General features: G+C 38.4%; 1 protein-coding gene across 1 annotated transcript in view; it reads right to left on the minus strand.

Annotated features, from left to right (window-relative positions):
- Positions 1 to 24,410, minus strand: part of LOC308687754 (caskin-1) — a gene marked incomplete at its 3' end in the record, with an annotated part of 55,562 nt that overhangs the window by 2,142 nt on the left and 29,010 nt on the right. The window contains exons 4-19 of the mRNA XM_081360475.1: positions 24,091 to 24,236; positions 23,872 to 23,967; positions 21,325 to 21,446; positions 19,533 to 19,641; positions 15,837 to 15,945; positions 15,632 to 15,726; positions 14,560 to 14,674; positions 8,350 to 8,589; positions 6,401 to 6,502; positions 4,308 to 4,498; positions 4,101 to 4,182; positions 3,528 to 3,637; positions 2,514 to 2,624; positions 2,333 to 2,434; positions 1,802 to 1,940; positions 45 to 988 (exon numbers count right to left, since the gene is read on the minus strand). Of these exons, the coding sequence (XP_081216601.1) occupies positions 45 to 988; positions 1,802 to 1,940; positions 2,333 to 2,434; positions 2,514 to 2,624; positions 3,528 to 3,637; positions 4,101 to 4,182; positions 4,308 to 4,498; positions 6,401 to 6,502; positions 8,350 to 8,589; positions 14,560 to 14,674; positions 15,632 to 15,726; positions 15,837 to 15,945; positions 19,533 to 19,641; positions 21,325 to 21,446; positions 23,872 to 23,967; positions 24,091 to 24,236 (2,813 nt within the window). The remainder of the gene's footprint in view (positions 1 to 44; positions 989 to 1,801; positions 1,941 to 2,332; positions 2,435 to 2,513; positions 2,625 to 3,527; positions 3,638 to 4,100; positions 4,183 to 4,307; positions 4,499 to 6,400; positions 6,503 to 8,349; positions 8,590 to 14,559; positions 14,675 to 15,631; positions 15,727 to 15,836; positions 15,946 to 19,532; positions 19,642 to 21,324; positions 21,447 to 23,871; positions 23,968 to 24,090; positions 24,237 to 24,410) is intronic.

A 24,410-nucleotide genomic window follows, 5' to 3' on the forward strand; every position in this document is an offset into this window, starting at 1 on the left:
ACCACAGAATGATTGTTTTATTTTGACAGTAACTGTTTAATTACCTGCAAATAACCACTTCCTTTACCACTGCTTCCAATATTGGACATTTCAAGCATGGCAGCAATGTCTCTAACGCTGCCCCCAGATGAAGTTTTTTCAGAGGCAATTCCACAATCGCTACGTCTGCGCTCCCTGTATGTCACATTGAGTAGCAAATTGTTAGCCCTTTTTTCGCCAGACATTACATCATCAGCCACAGCCTCATCAGCCAGGTTACCAGTGGAAATGGAAGAGCACGAGCGTTTTGGTGGAGTTGGAGGACGAGTCCGTCTGCGAGGCCGAGCTGTGGCGAATGACTGACTGCGATTGACACTGTTGATGTCAAGGGTTTCACCAGAGGCTTTCGCTGAACTGCAAGGAGTGACCCTGTGTCCACCTAGTGTTGCGTATTTCACAGAGGAGTCTGGCAAAGGTAAGTCATGCTCAGCATCAGTAAGGATATACTGTCCACTTCTTGGCTGGGATGGAGTTTGACCATTGCCCTCTTCGGTTTCTCCTTCAGGTGGTAGGCAAAGTAATGGAACGTTACGAGCTTGAGCATGCGAACGGGGAGAGTCACAAGGCCCTCTGGCCCTGCTCTGTGTTTTTAATGGGGAGGAAGTGATGTGTGTAGGAGAATTTGAAGCAGAAGATGAGGTTCTGCCTTTAGTAGGGGTGTGTGGAGGTGTTGGGGTGGGACTCTCAATTGAGCTAGGTTTTCTCAGAGGAGGAGGGGCATTAGCTCTTTGTATGCCTCGCCCATGGGTGCTGTGCCGGGGAGAGCCACGGCCTTCTGTTCTTTTGCGTATTCGAACAGAGGGGACGGAGTTCACATCTGGTTCTGTGCTGGTTTCTAATGATTGTTTTGAGTCTGTGCTTTCTTCTATCTGGCTCTCCTTGGTGTGAATGTCTGCTTCTGGAGATTCACTCAGTCGTTTGACAGCTAACATCAACTTCTTCTGGTGTCCTAAGTGGGAAAGAAAAAAAGAGGAGGACAGTAATTAATTTTGTTTGTTACTTTTCACTGATGAAAAGACCAACATAAATACTAAGGGTGGATCAGTGTAGTCATATTGTTTATTTTGACCAAAAAAAAAAAACCTGACTTATTTTCATTGTTATTTTACCAGCATTAATGGCACCTGGTACCCTGACACTGGCATTGGGCACAAATGCATCTTAAACATTAAAACATATATGTAAAATTAGACAAAAACATCATGCATAAAAGAAGACTCAAAACCCGCATCCCTATTAACATTAAGTAGATGCTATTATCATCCTTCTCACAAGTGAGGAACATTAACAGTTTTTCATACAAGATCCAAAAGTACTCACAAAACCACAATGCTACATTTAAAAAAAATAGTAAAACATCTAAAGCGGAAGTAAAATTACATAAAGTAAGAGAAAAACATTTAGTTTAGTAAGTGCTTTTGATTGTGGTTTAAGTAAGGGCTGAGGGAAGATGTGTGTCAGCTTCTTCTTGAAAGTACTCGTGTCACAAAAAAATTTTTTTTTTGGCTAAAACCTGCATAGGATATACATCTAAAATCCAACTTGTTTCATTTCTGTGCTCCAGAGCGTTTAAATGTCCTCTTATTCCTCATGCTATTCAATATGGCCATGCTTGGCATACCAGCACATGCATCCCCCACTAGAGAACATCATCCAAAACACAATATACTAGTGACCAACTGCCAGTCTTTTCAGCAGGGATATCAAGAAAAAAATATTTATTATAAATATTATTAAATATAATTATTTGTAGTATACATGCCTAGTTTAGTGATGCCGATCTCCTTTAGGTCCTCCAGAGTAATATCACTGATGAAGTCCATATTGTCGTAGCCGTTCTGAACTAGAGTCTGGTAATATTGATTCAGACCAATTGCAGACAGCCACTCAGCCAGACTGGGCTACAAAGTTACACAGATATTTAGTAACAGATTTGAACAGCAAGTTTGTACATGTGTATACATACAGTGGGGTCCAAAAGTCTAAAACCTAATGAAATAATAATTTTGACTTTTCAAAGAAAAAAATATATATATTATTAGCAAAACACTTTTACTCATATTTGGTCTGTCCTTCTTTTGCTTTAATGACTTCACAAAATCTGAAAATCATGTTCTACAATAAACGTCACAAATGTGCTTATTTGATGTGAAACAAAAATATTATACAGATACAGATTTTGTATTCATTTTTTTTTTTTTATAATAAAGCTTTCTTTTTTTTTCTTTTTTATTATATGTTTAAATTATATTATGAGTTCCAGACTTCTGGAACCCGACTTTATTTCTCTTACTGGTTTCTCTTGAGGTATCCAGTCTGGGATGTTCATTTTGCTGATCTCTGAAAGCATTTTCTTCCTGTGCCCTGGTTTTGTCACCCCAATAGCAGTGAGGTCCTGTGGGGCACACACACACAAAAACAGAATTTTAATTGAAGTGAACTATTCCTTTAAGTTGAAGAACTATTTGTGTTACCTCTGGTGTCATTCTGCTAATGGTCTGCAGGTCATAACCAGCAGTGAGAAAGTTTGCCGTGTAGAACTGCAGCTGTGCACTAGTGAGCCATTCAACAACAGCCTCTGAGCTCTACAACACAAACACACACACACACACACACACACACACACACACACAAACAAACACAGTATGGCAGGGAAAGACGGAAACGCATCAATAATTCAGACATTGCTTTGACAGTATCATGATTCCAAGTCCTAGTATGAAAGTGTGTCATGTAGTACACACTAAAACCACTGTGTGGCAGCAAAAAATATTCTTGCTTCAAAATCATAAATCACTAACCAAACATACCATAGTAATACAGTGTTTTTTGGATATATTCTTTGAAACACCTTAACGTAAACCCTGATACTGTATATCTGAATATAGTAACCCTTAAACAGGGACGTCATGCACAAGTGACAATAAATGCATGTATAATCATATTATTATAAAATATTTCTATTTCAAATAAGTAATGTTCTTTTGAACTTTCTATTCATCAAAGAATCCTAAAAAATGTATCACGGTTTCAGCAAAAAAAGTAGCATACATTTTTTTAACATTGATAATAATAATAAATGTTTCTTGAGCAACAAATCAGAATAGAATGATTTCTGAAGGATCATGTGACACTGAAGACTGGAGTAATGATGCTTTGAGTCACAGGAATAAATTACACATAAAAATATATCCCATTAGAAAAAATGTTATTTTAAATTATAATAATACTTCACAATATTACTGTATTGTGAACACATAAATGCAGCCTGGTGAGAATAAAAGATTTCTTTTCAATATATATATATAATATATTGATATATATATATACATAATCAATTTTACTTAGACTTATTTGTATCTTTTTTGTTGTTCAAAATAAAAATAAATAAAGCATATTTATTCTCATTAACACACTAACAAAAATAGACACATTATGATTCACATAAACAAATCTGTGCCACCACACACACACACACACACACTTGCCTTGCTCTCAGCTGAAACTTCATCTTTCCTCTGGAGCAATGGATCCACAAAGGGTTTCTTCTTTTGCTGGCGCGGGGCAGCAGATGCACTCTGAGTGCGCTGAGAAGACACTACAGCAAAAAAGTAAATAAAATGAAAACCAATTAACGATTCATATTTTTAATTAACAGGACTTTGAATACACGTATGGGCTTATTAAAACATTTGGAGGCATAGAACAATGGATATATGAGATGTGTACAAATGAGACATAATGAGACAAACCTGTATTCTAAGATCAGTCTAATATTTGAATGTAAATATTTAAATGCATAAAATTAAATATAAATTACAGTGGCTCCCAAAAGTATTTGCACACACATTTAAAATTGATCTTATGGCATGTTATAGCAAAACATCAAGCCAGGGGCATTTATTTGAAAGAAACAAAGTGCAAACACACTCTTTGAAAAATTTTAAATCAATAGATCGTTTTGCTGACTTCATACATCCTCTAAAATTCACTTGGAGACCAGTAATCGTACAAGAAAAGTGAAGTTAGATCTGAGATTGTTGGTATACATTTCGTAGTACCTGAATTAGGATCTAAAGACTGTGATTGGTCCATAAGATGTTCTTTTGCTTTGGCTGACTGGGACAGCACCGTGGCCAACAGCTAAAACACACACGCAAATGCACACAAACATGATCAGTAATGTGAGAAATAGAAAGAAAGACAGACAAAGAGAGAATTTACACATCTGTCCTCGTGTGCATCTATGGTCTTTGTGTGCGCCGCACCTTCACGCCCTCGGCCTGAGCATGCAGTCCCGGCACATTGAGGCCATGTGTGTTAACTCCGGGTGAGTGTGTGGGGGTGGTCGGCACGGGCACTGGTGAGTTGGTGAGGTGAGCGTTGGCATTACTGCTTTGTCCGCTAGTAGATGAACGTCCACTGGTTAGACTGCCTGTGCTGCCCATGCTGCCCCCTGCTGGCAGGTACAAGTTATCATGCAAGAAACCAGAAATAAAAAAAACGTTGAGTATGTCCATGTTTGTGTGTATGCTTTATTTCGATAGTACATTCTATTGATAGACATTCTACTAACTGTAAGTAACCTTGCAACTACATGTCAACTAGCAGTCATTACAGTATTAGTTGACTGTCACCCCTAACCCTGACCTTACAGTCTTCTAATACTCTAAAAAAGTTTCAAAGTTACTTATGGTCAGTAGAATGTCTAAAGTGGAATATTGAAATAAAGTGTAACGTATTTAGGTTGTTGACAGATAACTTAAAACAAACTTCTTTGAAATTATATGACTGTATATGGTAACGTTTTTGGATCTTCTGTAATTTCAAAACATTTAAGCGTATTATGTCCCGACATGCATAAGAGCCACAAATAACATCACTGATGTCTGTTGCGACGGCTCTTGAAGCTCCACAAACGAATCCAGAAATGAGATTTGATGATATTTTCAGTGAAAAACCACTTAAATGTCTTTTCATCATACTATGGTATTGTATTGCTTCAGAAGTCTTGGAATATTGTGCATTGTACTGAATGTGCTTTTGTTCCTTTTAAGAGCTTGACCATATAAATCACCGTCTATTTCTTTAATTGTATGAAAAAGAGCACGTCAAACATTCTGAAATATATTTCCTTTTATTTTCCAAGGAAAAAAGAAAATCTTAAAGTCCCCCTGTGGTCAATCATATTATCCCTTAAAACTCACCTTTGACAACCAAAAGTACATATTTACAAGTTTTTTCCTTGAAAAAAAAGTATTCATTGCTTGAATGTAACTCTACAACCTTGCCTCATTTAGAATATGGGGTTCTATGAATATGCAAATTGGCCCCGCCTCCACTCACTCACACCAGCTCAGAGATCCACTCGTTGACGATCACACGTTGACCTGATTGGTAACAAGGTGGTTTGTGACGTCAGAAACACCAGCAATTTCAAACAGCATTTTTGAGTCTGTCTTTGGTTCACTGCCGTTTTAAGGAGAAAATACTCAGCAATGCTGTTTTGACTTATGAATTTGCACATGGTTTGTCATTAATAACACCACATAGACATATAAACAAAATTAAAACATTGATTTTCACCACAGGGGGACTTTAAAGGTTTGGAATCCAATTAAATAGTCCTTTTTATTTATATTTATAAACTACCGTTCAAAGGTTTGGGGTCAGTATAGGATGTTTTTTGTTGAAAGAATAATTTTATTCAACAAGGACACCTTAAATTGGTAAAAATACAATCAGAAAAGACTTTTATAATATTACAAAAGACTTCTGTTTCAAATAAATGCTGTTGTTTTAAACTTTCAATTCGTAAAACAATCCTGAAAAAAAATGTTATACCACAATTTGTGTTTCCACAAAAATATAAAGCAGCACAACTGTTTTCAAAATCGATAATACAAAATGTTTCTGGAGCAGCAAATCATCATATTAGAATGATTTCTGAAGGATCATGTGACACTGAAGACTGGAGTAATGATGCTGAAAATACAGCCTTGCATCACAGGAATAAATTACATTTTAAAATATATTCAAATACATAACAGTTATTTTAAATTGCATTAATATTTCACAATATTACTGTTTTTCTGATCAAATAAATGCTTTCTGGGTGACCATAAGAGACTTCTTTCAAAAACATTGAAAACATTTTAATGACTCCAAATTTTTGAATGGTAGTGTATATTTTTAAACGTGTAAATATCCCATGTAGTTTCCCATTTAATATGAGACCATATTAGCAGCAAACATAATAAACATAAATAAATATAAATAGTTTGAGATAAAGTATGGCATATCACGCTACAGGTCACTGCTCACGTCACATCAACTGTCCATTGAAAAACTGTGTCTTTACCAGCTAAAGGTTTTCTCAGAACCCAAATCTCCTCATTTGCGCTGCTTTGCTGGCCGCTGAGGGTTGGAGAACCATGAGGGCTGGAAACGGATCCCCTTGAGCCTGAAAGATATCACACACACACACACACACTCATAGTGAGGTAAGAATGAAATACATTGCTTTGCAAGCTCCTAATTTGCAAAACCAGATACACACAGAGGAAGCAGATAGTAAAGGGATCATTTGGGGGCAGTTCAAATGGACTGTAGCATATCCAACAGTAATCTGGGATCCTTGCTGATGAACATGTGTGTTATATTTGTAATTACAGTACCAAAAAAATATTCAGACCCCTTAATGAATTACAAAACTTTAGTTAGCTGTGAAATGTAATGTCTAGCACTGAAATTCTTGCACTTTATTTTACAGTATGTGTACTTACAATGTACTTAAGAAAGTACTGGGTAATATAAAGTACAGTAACCACATGGGTTAAGGTCAGGTTTAAGGTAATAACCTAGTTATTACCCAGTTATTATAATTATAATAAGTACATAGTATGTACATGGGAAACAGGACTGTAAAACAAAGTGCTACCAAGATTTCTCAAGACTGTAATATAGTAATTTCTGCAGTATTACTGAAAAAAAAAATACTGTAACAATTTTTTTTATATGCTGGGGTGTGTTTCCCGAACAACGATGTGACTCGCTGCTTAACTACCATAGTACAATGCATTGTTGAAGAAATCAACTAGCTAGTCACGACTGTTTCCCCGAAACTGTATTGTTACAAAGTGGTAGTTCAACCACGTTAGTTTATGACGTCACGCACGTGGTGGAGTAATAACTTCTTTTAATGAATCTGTTTGAGATCGAATTAACGCTAGATGTTTTGCTATAAATTGCAGACATGGTATCTGAGGACTATTTCTCATTTTTCTCAGTTATTTTGCTTTATTTACAGATTCAGTCATAGGCTCGTTCTTACATAGTAGAGCACGTTCGCACATGAACACTCTTCAAAAACGGTGCTTTAAATCTCTCGACAAACTAAAAGACGTAAATTACATTTGTATGTATTCTAAATAAAAGACACAGGTTGTACTGAATGTCAGCTTGCTTATTTTGCTCAATATAAGGATCTATTTAGTCCACATGTCATGCAAACTAGAAACTATGCTTGTAACCACAGGTCGAGAGCTGTCGTTCCAACCACACAACTTTACGATGCTGTTTGTGAATGTTCATTAGAACGATGGTTTCGTGAAACATTGACTCGTTGAACTATGCTGATAACGACAGAACTTGCGAACATAGTTGGCTAATAATGCTTTTGGGAAACGCACCCCTGGTTAGGTGCTCAAGAAACATTTCTTATTATTAATGCTGAAAATGCTTAATATTTTTGTGGAAACTGATTTCAGGATTCTTTATTGAATAGAAAGTTCAAAAGAACAGAATATATTTTAAATGGATTTTTTTTAAAACAATACTGTCACGTTTAATCAATTTAATTAATCATTGCTGAATAAAAGTATTAATTTCTGTAAAAAAATACGTATATAATATATATTTATATCCTTTTTCAAACTAATTGTGATAATTTTTTAACTACAGTATATGGTAAAAGAGAATTGGGGGAAAATATGCTAAATAGACATTTAAAAAAGTCACAGCAGTAAAAAAAAAAAAAAAAAAGTTTATACCAGAAAACATGGAAAACATTATGTTTTTTACTTTTTTCTTGGGGTGAAATATGGCCTGGACATGTTCTTCACACAAATATCTCTGATACTGCTAATTTTGTATGTTACACATCCAACTTTCTCAAAGACATTCAGATTCACATCTTGTTTACTCCATTTTACTATGGTCATGAAGTTTAAAAAAAAAGCCAGGTGTATGATATGATATGCTTATGACGGGTAAATGTGTATTTTTCTGACTGTATGTGTGTGTTTATACCTGTCTCTTTTTGTGGCTCCTCTGAGCAGGAGGAGGCTGGTTCATACCCAATTGTGCTGCAGGTAGGCATATTATAGCCAAATGAGGTGAAGAGGGGCTGATGGGTAAGGGGCTGGGTAGGAGGGGGTGGGGGAGTGAGGGGCAGAGAAAAAATGTGGGAGCAGTCACCGTTCACCATGACAACTGAACCAATTGCTGGCGGACGGATCTGTATCTTAAGATACTGTTGGGTCGAGGGACCTGGGTACAACAGAACAACAGGCGACACCAAAAAACCACAAACAACAACAACAAGAACAACAAAAAAACAGGAAAGGAAACACAAAACAAAACATGTTCAAGCAAAAATATCTAACTCTATAGCTGAGCTTATATTTACCCCGTAAGTTAACATGCAAGGTGTAAATTAACACTTTAGAAAACTAAAAAAAAGAACTATACTCATGCATACTATTTTCAAAAAACATACTTGAAATGCATTCCCAAAAACACCAAATTTATAACTGATCTATGTGTTATGCATGCAGACTACATTCATGCACGAAAAGGGAGAAAATGGGGATTTGAAGTGTGTTGGAATGTGTACATCAATCAGTATATGTAACATTTCAATATTGGTGCATTTCATTATTGCAGTGGTGTAAAGTATTTGAGTAAATGTAATTATGTGCTTAAGTATCTTTTTGGCTACTTTGTACTTTGAGTATCGAATATATGAAAGCTTTAGCGTAGGTTCTACCAGAAAGACTCTAATGCTACGTCATTCATTCATAACTATGAGGTCTGGCCAATCACTGCTTGACATTTGGAATATGAGTGCTGAACTTTCTCTTTTACATTGGCAGTTGATGAGGCTGACGTCCCTCTCCATCCTCCCCACCTCTACCAGGTCGGTCCCTGTCCATCCGTCTGGGGTGGGCTCTTCCCCTGCCTTCATCTTTCAGCAGGATCAGCCCGAATCTGCTTCCCCCAAGATCTGGATTAAGGACGGGGCCTAAGCCAAATAACTTTTTTATAATAATAACTATATATGAATCATTATAGCTCACTACCATCTGTTAATACTTTATGGAATAAATATTATGTAAACGTTGCACTCTGAGTCTTTCTGGTAGAAATTAGCAACCTTTTGTCTCTACTTGACTTCATTTTTGAACATATTCAAAATATTCCAATGCATTTGTGATGAGTAATGCAGTTACTCATTACATTTTGCAAGCACCTGACTTTTTTTGCAGTGGTTTATTTCTTATACAAAAGAAGCGATATCGTCATCTACAGGGTATTGAAGGTATTATATCTTGTGCGTTTTGCCCTTACTCACACCAACTTGTCAAAACGTCTACTTTACGCAAATGCGAGTGCATTAGCAGGTAGTTGCTGAATCGTAAGTGTTTCATATATGAGAAGAGGATGTGGCTTCAGCCGTAGATGAGGCTTAACAATATTACTACTTTAAAGGTCCCGTATTATGCCCCTTTTCACAAGATGTCTCTGATGTCCCCAGAGTGTGTATGTGAAGTTTCAGCTCAAAATACCCAACAGATCATTTTTTACAGCATGTTTAAATTGTCATTTTTTGGGGCTCAGAAAAACGCGCTGTTTTAGTGTGTGCCCTTTAAATGCAAATGAGCTGCTGCTGGACGGCACAGGGGGCGGAGCTTCATGAGCTCTCGCACAGTCTCTCAGGACAATTTCATCTCACGGAATGATGATAATATCAGAAACTCTCAGTAACGGTGTTCATTTCGAGTCGGACAATAATGCCTACAGAGTCAGAGTTCTGTATAGAGATGAAACAGGTATAGTTTAGTAGTTTAATTACTGCTTGTATGTATCCATTATTTATTAATAGCCTACAAGTCTGCTGTCTGAATGATGATCAAACATACTGATGAGTTTAATAAAGTTTATTGTACATCACACAAAAGATGAAGCGTCAGTTTTACTTCAGAAAATCACCGTAAGAGCTGAGTAAACATAGTAAGTTATTAGAAGTGCGCAAGTACATAAACGAATTTCGGTAGAGTTCAGGGAGTATTCCTGTGGGCGGAGGTTAGTCAAAAAACTGTTCTACTGACGTCAATAAAGAAGGAAGTAGAGGGATGTAGTCCAAACGGGCCGTTCGATGTAGGCGACTTCTGTTAAATAAAATATCTAGCTTGGCATTGAACTTTGAGCTTTATAATTTTACAGATATTATTTATACTCTAACAACAACATTACACACTAACTAAAGTTTGAAATGGGATCACGAAGAACGGGACCTTTAACTTTAAAGTATGGTTTTCAGGTACTCTTTACACCAATGCAATATTAAAGTAAACATTTTTAAAAAGTATAAAGTAATAACAAATTTCACACATGGAGTCCCATAGAGTCCCACGTGGAGTCTATGGCACATCTCTGTATTACTGATTTTAAATTATGCTAATATTGATGTTCATCCAGCAAGAGGCTCTAAACACACTAGTTTGGGTCTCAGACTTCAATGGAAGTTTATGAGAGAAGTTATGTGTGATTATATATCGATATGACAACAAAATGAAAAAATAATAATAATACAAATAACTATTAAACAAATTAAAGGGCCCCTATTATGGATTTTTGAAAATGACCTTTCATGTAGTGTGTAACATAGCTCTAAGTGAATCCTGCAAAGTTTTAAAGCTGAAAGTGCACCGTATATAAAGTTATTGTCTTTCAAAAGTAAGAGTCGACTCTTGAGTCAATTAAATGAATCGTTTTTCAAACGAGTCATAAGCTGTTTCATTGTGACGTCAAGACGAAATATTAGCATATTGCCCACCCACTTATTGCGCGCGCAGACACCAGGGAAAACTTGAACCTCAAACCTGCAGCTGATTCCTGTGGATACTGGATAGCATCATGTCGAGAAGACGCTGTGCTCTACAATGTGAAGGTAAAGCCAGTTTTTTTCCACTGCCCAAGGACGAGCATGTGAAGAATCAGTGGTTAAAATTCATCTTTACCATGATACCACTGCAGTTTAATCCTAAACTTTTGTTGTGTTCCCTTTATTTTACTGACGACTGCTTCTCAAATCTCGGAGTTCAATGCAGGATTCGCAAACCGCTAGCTCTTGAAAGATGGTGTTCAAAATACTTCGTTTTGAGTTTTATATTGTCTAGGTCTCCTGCTAACTGGCTAACTCACGTTATCACTGTCTTACTGAAATACTTCTGCTAATCAGTTGTGGGCCACTATTACCTATAACTGTGTCTAATAATGTCTGTCGTTCTCACTACTTTGAGTAAAGATTAAGCATGGAGCAAGACCTGTTTTACCAACGTTTATGTTAAATCAGTCATTCACGCTAGAGCTCGGCTAATGTATACATTGCATACATGCACTGTTATTGATACAGTTTCCACGTGTACACTGCAATATATTAGAAAAATACTCGGTAAATAAATTATTACAAGTAAAATAATCGGTTTGTTTGATGTACATGCACTTGTTAATGCTGATGGTGAGGAATTACAGTTGCAACATCTCATAATGTACCTCAAACTGAGTAGTGTATCACTGAGAATCATTCTGCTCGAGTTGTCCTTGCGATGGAGGTTCGGGTTCAATAATTGTTCTTCCAATGTTTCATAATCGGACTCACACTCTCATAGATATGGTAAAATCAACGTCATTTTTCATAACTGTGTTTAGTTTACGGTGAAGGAAGCCTCAGGACACACAGATCTGACGTTGTTATGGCAATGGGCATTTTTGTTTTCGACGCGCGCGCTGTACACGGTAAACCAATCACAACAGACTGAGCTGTCTGGCCAATCAGAGCAGAGTAGCTTGCGGAAAGGAGGGATTTAGAGAGATTGATTCATCTGACAAGGAAATTAAACAGTTTTTTGAACTTTGATGTATGTAAACCAGTTGTAAAAGACTACAAAACAACATAAGGAAACTTTAAAATAGCATAATAGGGGCACTTTAAGAAATAATATTAATACAATTATTATACACTAATAACACAGTAAAAAAGGGTATTCAAGAAAATAATAATTTCTGGCATAAAACCACAGGAACCCTTAAAGCTTCTCTTTTGTTGGCATAAGCTGGTTTATAAGCACTTCTAAAGTTTGAGAAGATTGTTGGCACATGCTGCATTCCCAAACACACATTAAGCGACCCAAACTCAGAGCAGATGTGGAGATGGAGAGCAGCTTTTACTGTGTGAACTGAGCCGCTCTGAGACACAAAAACTATGTAACACAGTGCCGAAACATGCAGCCCATATATTTATTTAATTAAATCACAAACTTTGGGATTTGTTAAGCGCACTAAGCCACATCACAATTTTGTTTTTCTTTCAATTAATCACGCAGCCCTTGTTTTAATCACTGTCATTTTTATCTTGACTAGAAGCTCAGCTTCTCTTTAATGTTTTTTATTAAATAGCAAATTACAAACACCAGAACAAAGTAAATCTGAGTACATATTCTGACAGTGATAAGTGATGTTGTTTCTTCACTCTTGAGAAGCAGCAGTTGTCACTGATCTGCATGTATAAATGTGTGAAAGCCTGTTTGCATGTGTGCGAATGTGCAGAAGTGTGAATCCACTGATGTGAGTTGAAAGGAAATGAAGGAGGGCATGGAAAGATGGTACAGGTGGACGCAGAGATGACCGAACAGTGACAGATAAATGAGACACTCTCATCTGCCCTCTTTTTCACTCCCTCTCTTTCATGTCTTCGAGCTGACGCATCTAATTAGAATCACTTGACTGGTGATAAAGGGCAGGGCAGTTGGATATAGAACAGTGTTGCCAAATCTGTGGTTTTACACCGTTGCCACGGGTTGTTTTTGTAGTCCGCGGGTTGAAGCATTCCCCTCCCCGGAATGCGGCTTTTACCCCCTGGAACGTGATTTTTCCCGGGGAATGCGATCGGGGTTGTTTTGAAAGTGATTGGGATAGTTTTGATTTAGCAGTTGGGCTAGTTTTATTGTGCAGACCTGGCAACCCTGATATAGAGCGAATGAACAGCCAACCACACAACCACACACACACACTAGGATTGGGCTTGAGTACTCATGTATTTAAATACACAGAAGACACAGAAGACAGAAGCTCCATCAAAGTTTACAATTCTCTAGGGAAACAATCATCTGATCACTTTGTTCAGCAAGCTTCATAATTTGAGGTATCATTTATGTCAGTGGCACTAACAGTAGTTTTTTGGAAGTTTAATAGAGTGCAACAGCCAGGTTCCGGATATAAAACTTTTTGATTTTGAATGATAACTTATAAACCCTTAAAGACAGACCTACTGTGAGCTATGAGGTTATTAATCAATGGCATTTGCTTCTACTGAAGACATCAGCCCACATTATTTCAGCTTATTTTTAAAATAATCGTGTTTAATAGAGAAATTCCTGGTGAAAAAACAACATTACCCATGATGCTGTATAGAAAACCAATCAGAGAGTCAAAAAAGCAACACTCCGCCCACTCCCATGAAGCAATGTGAATGGCGTAATCGAATCAATATCTATACACTCTCAAAATACTTAAATGTTTGAATATATATGTATATTTTGCAATAAACTTAAAATATTTTGTTTTTATAATCAACAATTGTAAATTAGCTGTTTTATGTTTCTCAATCGTTTTTAATCCGATTATGCTATTTGCAATGCTTTATGGGATTGTAGTTCTTTCCCTAAAGATATTAAGTACACAGTCTTTTACCTTTGTATTTTTTTCCTGATTTTCAAATACTTTTTTTGCTTCAAATCAAAGTTTGTAGTGTTGTGATTCACCTTGTAGCTGATTGTCTTGGTTCATGGCTTATAACTCTTTTTTTTTAAATCCCTATGGGAAAAATTAATGGAAAAAATATGCGCCGCTGAAAAACGGGATGGGCGCTAATGCACTCTATATTTAAACTTAGAGGTTTGTTCCAATAGTAACAGGTTGATGTACCAATTGAGTACTCAAGAAGACAAAATGAACAAAATGTTCATCCCTAATCTAAACACAACAATAAATACACAACACTCATATATATGCAGAAATGCATGCACTAAATACAAACTCACCAGAACCCACACACACATGAACATTTAAATGCCAGGTAGATGAGCTTCAGATTGACCTTGATTTTAAAGTGGATTAAAATGTGCATATGTATCACATGACATCCTAGAAGGCTCATGTGACGATGCGATGGCACACCTGCCCTTTTGATGACTTCCACCATGTTGGACGGAAAGTAACCCACGCGGTCATTTCCTGTGCGGTTATCATGGATACAGCCCTTCCATCGTCCATCAGAATGCTGCTCCAAGACCTGAGGAGCAAACAGACCAAAGTTGAAAACAACCAAAACATTGCTCTGCACCATGCAACAAATCTTATTATAAAATTATTTTGGTTTAAAAAATGTATTTTGCCCATTATTATTTCATTGCATTAACTTATGTTAACATAATATAGTAGAACCTTATTGTATAGTCTTACCAAAAGGATAAAGTTATAAAGACTATTAGGTCGAACCCAGGTTTCCAAAAAGTATGCGACTTATGTTTTATATACTACTGTTCAAAAGTTTGGGGTTAGAAACATTTCTTTTAAAATATAATTATTTGCTCACAAAGAAAAAAAAACAGTAATATTATTACGATTGTTACAACTATTTTATATTATTGTCAGGAACACTCAGTTATCTTTCACTTTTGATTCTTTTTCATGGACTTTTAGTTTTGTCTTCTGAAGTCCATGAAAAATAATCAAAAATCTAAAATAACGAGTGTTCGTGACAATTATAATATAATTTTAGAATGTAATTTATTCCTGTGATGCAAAGCTGAATTTTCAGCATAATTTGTCAGTCTTCAGTGTCACATGATCCTTCAGAAATCATTCTAATATGCTGATTTGCTGCTCAAGAAACATTTCTTATTAATATCAATGTTGAAAACAGTTGTGCTGCTTAATATTTTTTTGGAAAAACGACACTGAAGATTTCTTTTAGGATTCTTTGATGAATACAAAGTTCAAAAGAACAGGATTTATTTGAAATAGAAATCTTTTGTTACTTTATAAATGTCTTCACTGTCACTTTTGATTAATTTAATGCATCCTTACTGAATAAAAGTATTAATTTCTGGGGTTTTTTTATCATACTGACCCATACTTTTGAATAGCAATGTATGTAAATAACCACTACTCCTGCATACAAAAAATATGTGCGTGACTCAGGGTGTAAACTTGCTTCATTGTTACAGTAAAATAATTGCTTCTTTACCGTGATGATGTCGCCTGTTTTAATATTGAGGCTTGTAAGGTCATAGTTGTTGCAGTAATCCTTCAGAGCCTTCACTTGCATAGCAGCCGATGCATCTGTATGCAGGAACACACACACACACACACACACACACAGATACCAGTGAGTTCAGAAAGCCTTTGACTCTACCTTTCTGTGTGAATTTATGTTTTTTCTCCCATTGTACCTCTTAGCATCTGTTTGATCTCCTTGCTGGCTTGGGTAGTGGTGAACTGGTTAACAATATCCAGCGCTGTCTGACAGAATGTGTTCCTCACCCCAGCACTGATACCACTCTGAAGAGAAAAGCCAGAATACACATTCACATGGTACATAGTGATTACACTGACAATACAGACATGAACATGTTCACGTATATAACAATCATTAACATACCAGCAAACTCCCAAACACGACCAGTGTTCATATCAAACACACAAAGATTTGGAATATTTATCACAACAAGGTTCACAGAGAAATGGAGACTGACTCATCTTGTATAATGCATGATGATTTGAGTGATGTTGTGTGTGACGGCATACACGGAAGCTACAAAGGGACGCCGGCACACAACAGCGTTAGCTTTTGCTCTTCAACAAGCGCTCTCTGTTGTGTTAATCGTCTATTTGGTGTTGTTTGTGATATATATATTGTGAAATGGCAAGCGAGCAGTTTAAAATGTGTGTGCATCCCTGCCCTCGTTTTATCACGGGTGGGGACACACATGATATGTGTGTGTGTACTGCTTGGGAGCATAGGACGCCCAGGCAGCCCTTGAGGGGGCTGCTTGCGGCCACTGTGAAGCACTATCTATCAGAGTGCTGCGCTCCCGCCTAGGTGTATTTGATGAAGCCGGCCAGGCTTGCACTCCCCGTGGTGGGTGTCCCACGTCCACCGAGGTGGTGCAGCAGCTCAGATCGTGGGGCTCGCAGAGAGAGTTAGCAGAGGCTGCTTCGCCACTTTCTCTGTCCTTATCTAATAGCTCAGATCCCTTCACTCCCCGTGCGGAAGCCCGCCCCGCGGCATCTTCCGCTCGGGTTGAGAGCCCGGTGCTGCAGCTGTCTGACTCAGATGTAGACATGCTCAGCATCGCGGCGGGGGATCTAAACGAATCAAACGTGCCATTTCAATCTGCACATGAGCGTATGAGGAGCTCGTGGAGGTTGTGACGCGTGCTGTGGCCAAACTTAACATCAGTTGGCCAAAAGAGAAGCAGGAGGCGCAGGCTACAAGCAAGCTTGATGAGCACTTCCTGCAGCACCGATCACAGCCTTCCGTACGGCAAACACATTCTTTCCAGACTTACACAATGAGTTGTGTAAGGCATTGCCCGTTGCCCGACAAAATTCACCAAGGGAACAACCCTTCAACTGACACCAGCCCCCAGGGTTGTTCCCTAAGTGAATTTTGTCGAGGCATGGCAATGCCTCCCCAATATATCTCCATGGGTCCTGCGCACTGTAGAAAGAGGGTACAGGCTGCAGTTCCGGGTCCGCCCACCGAAGTTCAAGGGGGTGGTCAGAACTGCAGTAGACCCAGAGCAGGGTCGGGTTTTAGAACAGGAAGTTCACTCGCTGCTGGTAAAGGAGGCCATAGAATATGTTCCTCCACCAGACAGGGAGTTCGGTACTACAGCCGGTACTTCATAGTTCCAAAGAAGGATGGAGGGTTGTGTCCATTTTTAGATCTAAGACATCTGAATCGGTCCAACGTGATACATTTTGGCCTGCTGCACATAAGAGCCCTACAGTGGTGGTTAAAAACCAAGGGGTTTTCCCTGAAGGGAAATCCGTTCTGCATGTTAAGGGTTACATGCAGATGCCTTTGTTCCCTATCAATGTGGAAGAAACCTTGGTTTCTGTCCCAAGGTCCTGTGTTTGGAGCGTCATGTCTCTGGAAAGCCGCTTCGACAGACGTATCCCTCACGGGCTGGGGCGCGGTCATGGATGGGCGCTTTACAAGAGGTCTGTGGCAGGACCAGCATTCTTCTTGGCACATAAACTGCCTAGTGATGTTGGCAGTCTTCCGGCCTCTGAGTAGCTTCCTACCAGACCTCAAAGGTCACCACGTTCTTTTGAGAACAGACAATACGTCAGTGGTGTCTTATTTAAACCACCAGGGGGTCTGAGATTGCGCACTCTTTCCAGACTGGCGCAACAGATCCTCCTGTGGTCCCACATGGGACCTGGCAGGGGTCCTTGAAGGGCTGGTTGAGGCCCCCTTCAACCTTCTGGAGTCGGCTAAGGCCAAGAACCTGTTGCTTAAGGTGGTCATTTTCCTTGCCATCACCTCTCTTACGAGAGTAGGAGATCTCTAGGCGCTCTCCATATCTCAGCAATGCCTGGAGTTTGCTCCTGGGAGAATTAAGGCCATCTTGCACCCTAGACCGGGCTATGTCCCTAAGGTGCCATCTAATATGGCGAGGTCGACGGTTCTGCAGGCATTTCATCCCCCACCTCATGTGACGGCGGAAGATGGGGGACTTCATTTACTCTGCCCTGTCAGAGCACTAAACATCTATGTTCAGAGGTCTTCTCTGTGGAGGAAGGCTGACCAGTTGCTGGTGTGTTTCGGGTCGGCCAAGAACGGGCTTCCCGCATCCAAACAGGCCATCAGTAACTGGATTGTTCAGGCTATTTCCCTGGCCTATCAGGTGCGCAGTTTGCCTTCACCTTTGGCCATGAGGGATCACTCTACCAGAGGCATGGTGTCCTCTAGAGCCCTCCTTTCAGGGGCACCTATTCATGAGGTATGTGATGCGGCTGACTGGGCCACTCCGCACACATTATGAGATTTTATAGTCTGTTCCTCCCCTCTACACCTGGCGCATGAGTGCTCTCGTCCTAGTTGTGCCTGAGACAGCTTCACACTGGGACAGGCAGTTTTCGTTGTGGCATAGTGGGTATTTTGTTCCCCATAGTGTCGTCATCAACACAGTGTGAGTTCCCTCGAAAGGGAACGTCTCGGGTTACGACTGTAACCCTTGTTCCCTGAGAAGGGAACGAGACACTGAGTCCCTTTGCCACTCCTCCTCCTGCCTGGGAGCGGCTTGCTTCATCGGCTGCTCTTTGTAGCTTCCATGTATGCCGTCACACGCTACGTTCTCATCTCCTAAGAAGGGTTACAGTCGTAACCTGAGACGTTTTCAGCACTGATTATAATAAATAAATAAAAAACGTTTCTTGTGCCACAAATCAGCATACAGTATATGAATGATTTCTGAAGGATCACGACACTGAAGACTGGAGTAATGATGCTGAAAATTCAGCTTTACCATCACCGGAATAAATAAAATCTAAATATTACAAATAAAAGATTTGTAATAAGTATAATAAAAAAAATTAATAATATTAGAATTTTACTGTTTTGACTGTAATTTTGATCAAATAAATTATCAAACAATCTGTGGAAGATTGCGTGGTTTGGCAGCTGCAGGTGGAAAGTGAGAGCAGGGGAATGGTAAGGGAAACGCTCCTGGTTAATGAGAACTAACAGGTATTTGCACTTTGCAGCGAGTTGAGAGACGGGTGAAATGCAGAGGGCGTGAGTGCAGAGAGTCCCTGCCTGGTAAGTGAGCTGTGCACGTGAAAGCCGTGCTAAAGTGTTGTATACCGAAGTCTGAGTTTCAGCTGAAAAGCTCTTGTGATATATTTTGGTTTTTGAAGTGTCTGAATAAATTACATGCGCTGCACAGTCACTCTCCGTCCCCTGTCTCCTTCATCTCCACCTCAACAAGCTTTAGCTTTCCCACACAATCTTACTGACCGGTAAATATTTTATATACAAGCATATTTTGAAAAAAAATGTATGCATGTCATTGGTGGTAAAAAGTTTATTTTGGACCCCACACATAATATAATGCATATAATAATGAAATACTCACATCCAGCAGCAGTCGTACAGCCTCAATTTTCCCGCAGAGAGCAGCTTCATGCAACGCTGTGCCTGATTTAGTCTGTCGGTTTATATCTATACCAGCCTGGATCAGTAACCTGAAAACATTCACACACAAAACACTTTATAAAAGCATATTTTTAGTTAAACACTTAAAAAGGCTCTCTTTCACAACATCATTCTAGCTAGTACAAAGTTTATCAATATGAACATAAAAAATTAAGTTTAGACTTTAGAGTCTAAGATAGACCTTTTGCACTCTTATTTACAGGAAAAGGTTATTAAAATAAAAAATCGAAGGGGTCGAAACACATCAAATGTAAGTATCAGTAAGTAAATGTAAGTATTAAAGGAGACATATTCATTTTGTTTTTGGGGTCGAATAGGTTTTCATGCTTGAATGTTCCATAAAAAAATCACATATTTGACATTGTTGCAGCACTTCCCTTCCCACTCTGTCTGAAATTCTCTTTTTAGTTCCAGTCTGAAACCCCTCCTTCCAAAAGCACTATGTGCTTTGATTGGTAGGCTGGATCACTGTGTTGTGATTGGTCAACCGCTTTAAGCGTGTTTTGGAAATGTCACGCCCAGAACCAGCCCTTGTCCTTTTCTTCCCGTTATGCCTTGGCCGGGAATTATTTAAATAAGGAATATTGTGATGTGTTCATTCCCAGAAGAAAACTCAAGACTACAATCGAGGCATTTCAGGGAGTTCAGAAACAGTGCACACTGATATAGAGAATAACTTCCTTTGGAGTGACTTTGTGCTTTGTAACTTAGCAGAAATGTTTCATGTTAAAACAGCAACATTACACACTAAAGAAATTTGAAAATGTAAAAAAGCATAATAGGACATCTTTAAAATATAATAATTCCTGCATAAAACTAAGGTAGATGAACAGTGGCCAGGACAAGTGCTTGCTTGCTCCAGATTTGTGCAGCGGATTTGGCATGTTAGTTGAGAAGCCGTTTTGTAGGAACTGATGTCCAGGATGGGCATTTAAAATGTGTCTTTCATATCCGTCAAACCATGCACACATTCATACTGATCCACAAGCAGCCTAAAATGTGTGATGAATGATGAAATCACTAATTAACGACGTGCGTCACTAGGCAATGACGGCACTGTCCATCAAAGGGAAAAACGAGGACACTCGGTTTGAATGTGTGTGTGTGTGTGTGTGTGTGTGTGTGTGTGTGTGTGTGTGAATCTAATGAATGAAGCCTCCAGGGACTGATCGGACAGCTCACAGTGCCTTTCATTTCTCCCATCATCCCCGATCCCTTTGCTCCTGACCTGTCTTGCCACATCAGCCATGCAACAGAGACAGTTTTGTGTCACTGAGCTAAATGCTGTGTCAGGATTTTGCGCCCGTCAATGTCTGTCCCCTTGTACAAAATTTATAACTGCTAAATGAAAGCAATATAAAACACTTTATCGTAAACATCCTCACATTACCTCCTCATTTGTTTTGCAGACTTTGCATATATTCTAATTCTAAGATATATTCTTAAAATAAATATTTTAACCAAATATATTAATGATATTCAGAAATATTGATGATAATTGTGTTCTCATCAACACATCTAATCAGCGGATAGTTTGAGAAAGTTGTAATATAATCATGCCAAAGCCTTGATCTGACTATAGGATATGTGCAATGTGTTCAACCTAAATGACAACTTAACAGCTGTTATTACTTCAGCATACATGCAGAAATAAAGTGGTAAGAACCAAGTCATCGTAGTTGCAAAGCCAAGAAGTCTCACTGGACACCTACTTGATGATTTCGATATGCCCATTCTTGGCAGCCAAATGTAGCGGGCTGATGCCATTGGGATCGGAGGGCTTCGGTTCTAACATAGCAGCACACATGTTACTGCTCAGGAGCAATTGCACCACCTGTAGAACACACAGAAAACATGCATGCATTCACACACAGCTTAAACGGGTGTGTAAGCCTTATCCCAGAACAAAAAGCAGACTGTGGTAATACCATGGTAAAGTTGTTATGTGATTGAAAGATACTTTGATATATACCATGGTTGCTGGATGATGCCACACTCATATACAGCATGGTATTTGCACTACCGGTTCGGGGTCACATTCAATCGATTAAAATGGGTGACAGTAAAGACATTTATAATGTTACAAAATATTTCAAATTTCAAATAAATGCTGTTTTTTGAACTTTCTATTCATCAAAGAATCAAGAAATTTGGTTTCCACAAATATATTAAGCAGCACAACTGTTTTTAACAGTTTTTAATATTTTTACTGAATTTACAATATTACTGTTGTAAATAGTAGTAATCCAATCTACAACAATTTACAACTAATACAATATTAATGTATGTACTGTATTTATATCAAATTAATGAAGTCTTGGTGAGCATAAGAAAAGATAAAAAAAAATCTTACTGACCTCAAACATTTGAACAGTAAATGGTACTTCAGTGAATTAATCGTTTCAACTATAGAAAGTGCATTAGGCGTTTGTGTTTTATTTTAATTTGTATTAATATGTATAACTAAGAATTATTATTATTTTTACACTGTAAAAACTACATGAGTTAAAAGTGTTGTAAATATTTTTTTCTAGAATAGCATGCAATATATCACTGAAATGGGTATCATGAGACATCACACCTGTCTCTGTGACGGCTTTAAGCTCTGTGAACAGCAAAAAACGAATTTGATTGCTATTGTTTAGCCAATCAGAGAACTTTGAGGCGCTCTCCGCCTGTCAGTCACTTTGAGCGTTCGAGTAAGCTGACAGGTTCGCTGACATGTTTTAGGAGCAAGATATTTTGGAGAGAGGGAGTGATCTAATTCAGATTCTGAGTCTGGCTGGAAGTTAGCGAAACAGAACATCACTTATAGCAACTTTAACATTAAAAATATGAGACATGGCCTAAGAAATGATCTATTAGGACAAATAAAACAACAGGTCAGCAAAACAATATGTAATATGTCAAATAAAACAAAGGTGAATGGTAAAGAATAATTCCCTCAATGACTCTCTAAACCCATATGAATTTATTTCTCCCATTGAACACAAAAGAAGGATTTTAAACTTCAAAGGGATGCCAAATACCATTAAAGTATCAAACTCATAAATTCACTTATGGACTCATGTATAGTGCAAGACGTCTGAAGTTGATGGGTTTATGTGAGGAACAGATAAGTCATTTTTCAATGGATTTACCCAAGCTTACCTTGGAGTGTTTATGAGCAAAGCAGTGATTCATTTGTGAATGAATCATTCTTTTGAGTGGAATCTCCTGAGTGAACTGGTTGCTCCACTTCCAAAATGTGGGTTGCGTCTGAAAACTTGACCTGTTGCCTCGCTGCCTTATCAGGCAATGACTTTGTAGGCACATGAAGATACCTCATGATGGTTTAATGATCTACAACAAAATAGAGCAAGCTTTGGTAATAACCAAGCAAATATTTAATTACTACAATGAAGGTATCTCAGGAGACTGGAAAAGAAGCTAACATTGGATTTGGATGTGCCTTGATGCCTTCCTATCTTGAAATGTAGCCTCAGAAGGCAGCATTTTTAAGTTTTCGGACGGAGCCGTGGACTGAATGAGTCGTTGAAAAATCAGACTGATTTAGTTCACTGAAGGTTCTCGGTGAACTGAATAACCCAGTTGCAATGGTTGACGTGAAGATTATCAGTGTATAATGATTAAATTTTGCTCTGTTCCTCACACAAAACTATGGCTAATATGGCTTCATAAGATTTGAAGTAAAGAGTACATGGATGTTTATAATACATTTATGGTTATTTTGCATGAAAGAGGGGATTTTAAATGATTAAATGAACAAATAGAGATAATAATCAAATATACATAAAAACAAACAAACCCAGACATTCATGCATAAATAAGTGAACAAGGTGATTTGAAATGATTCAATAAATAATTATAAAAATACATACATGAATACTTCCAGTTGCATGAAAATACTAGTATCCAGTACAATTTAAAAAAAATGCTCCTTTTGTTCCACGGAAGAAAAAAAAGTCATAGGGGTTTGGAGTTTGTAAATAATGACAGAATGTTAATTTTGAGTGAACTGTACCTTTAACAAAACCCAAGTCTGAATAAACTGTTACGTAGGAGTCTCTTGTGCTCATTTGCAAGCAGTGGAAACCGGGGTGTGAGTGCATGTCGGGCTTCCTATTGTACATTTGGCTGAAAACGTGAAGAGGTTTGTTGTCCCTCATTCCCACTGCGGAGCACCGCTTCTCATCCATCTATCACAAACCCCTGCGTGCCGTACACAGAGAGACACACACAAACACTGCGTAACTGACCGTGACACGTCCAAATTCGCAGGCCAAGTCTAGAGGGGTTTTCCCAGCGTGGTCTCTGAGGCAGGGGTTCGACTGATGTTGGAGCAGCATCTCACTCTGCAAACACACACAGTGCAGTGAGTATGTGTGTGTATGTGTGTGTGTGTGTGTGTGTGTGTGTGTGTGTACAGCATATGTGCATAAGCACGCAAGTCTGACTGTTTATGTGCATTTACTCACTCCTTCATAATGGCCGTGTTGTGATGAGAGGTGTAAAGGGATCTGTCCCTCATCTGATTGGCTGTTGACTGATGACCCTGCTTTGAGCAGCATTTTCATGGGCTCACATTTGCCCTGCCAAGCAGCGTAATGTAAGGGCCGCATCCCTTCAGAAAACAGGAGGTAGTTACAATGAGAAACATATTCACTACCATTCAAAGGTGTGGGGACTATGGAAGCTTGTTTCCTCCACGAAATAAAATTATTTAAAAGACAATTGCGACTTTTTTTTCTCACAATTGTGAGTTTACATCTCGCAATTCTGACTTATTTTCGATTGC

The sequence above is a fragment of the Scardinius erythrophthalmus genome, assembly GCF_964197995.2.
Source record: "Scardinius erythrophthalmus genome assembly, chromosome: 3".
Taxonomy (NCBI): Eukaryota; Metazoa; Chordata; class Actinopteri; order Cypriniformes; family Leuciscidae; genus Scardinius; species Scardinius erythrophthalmus.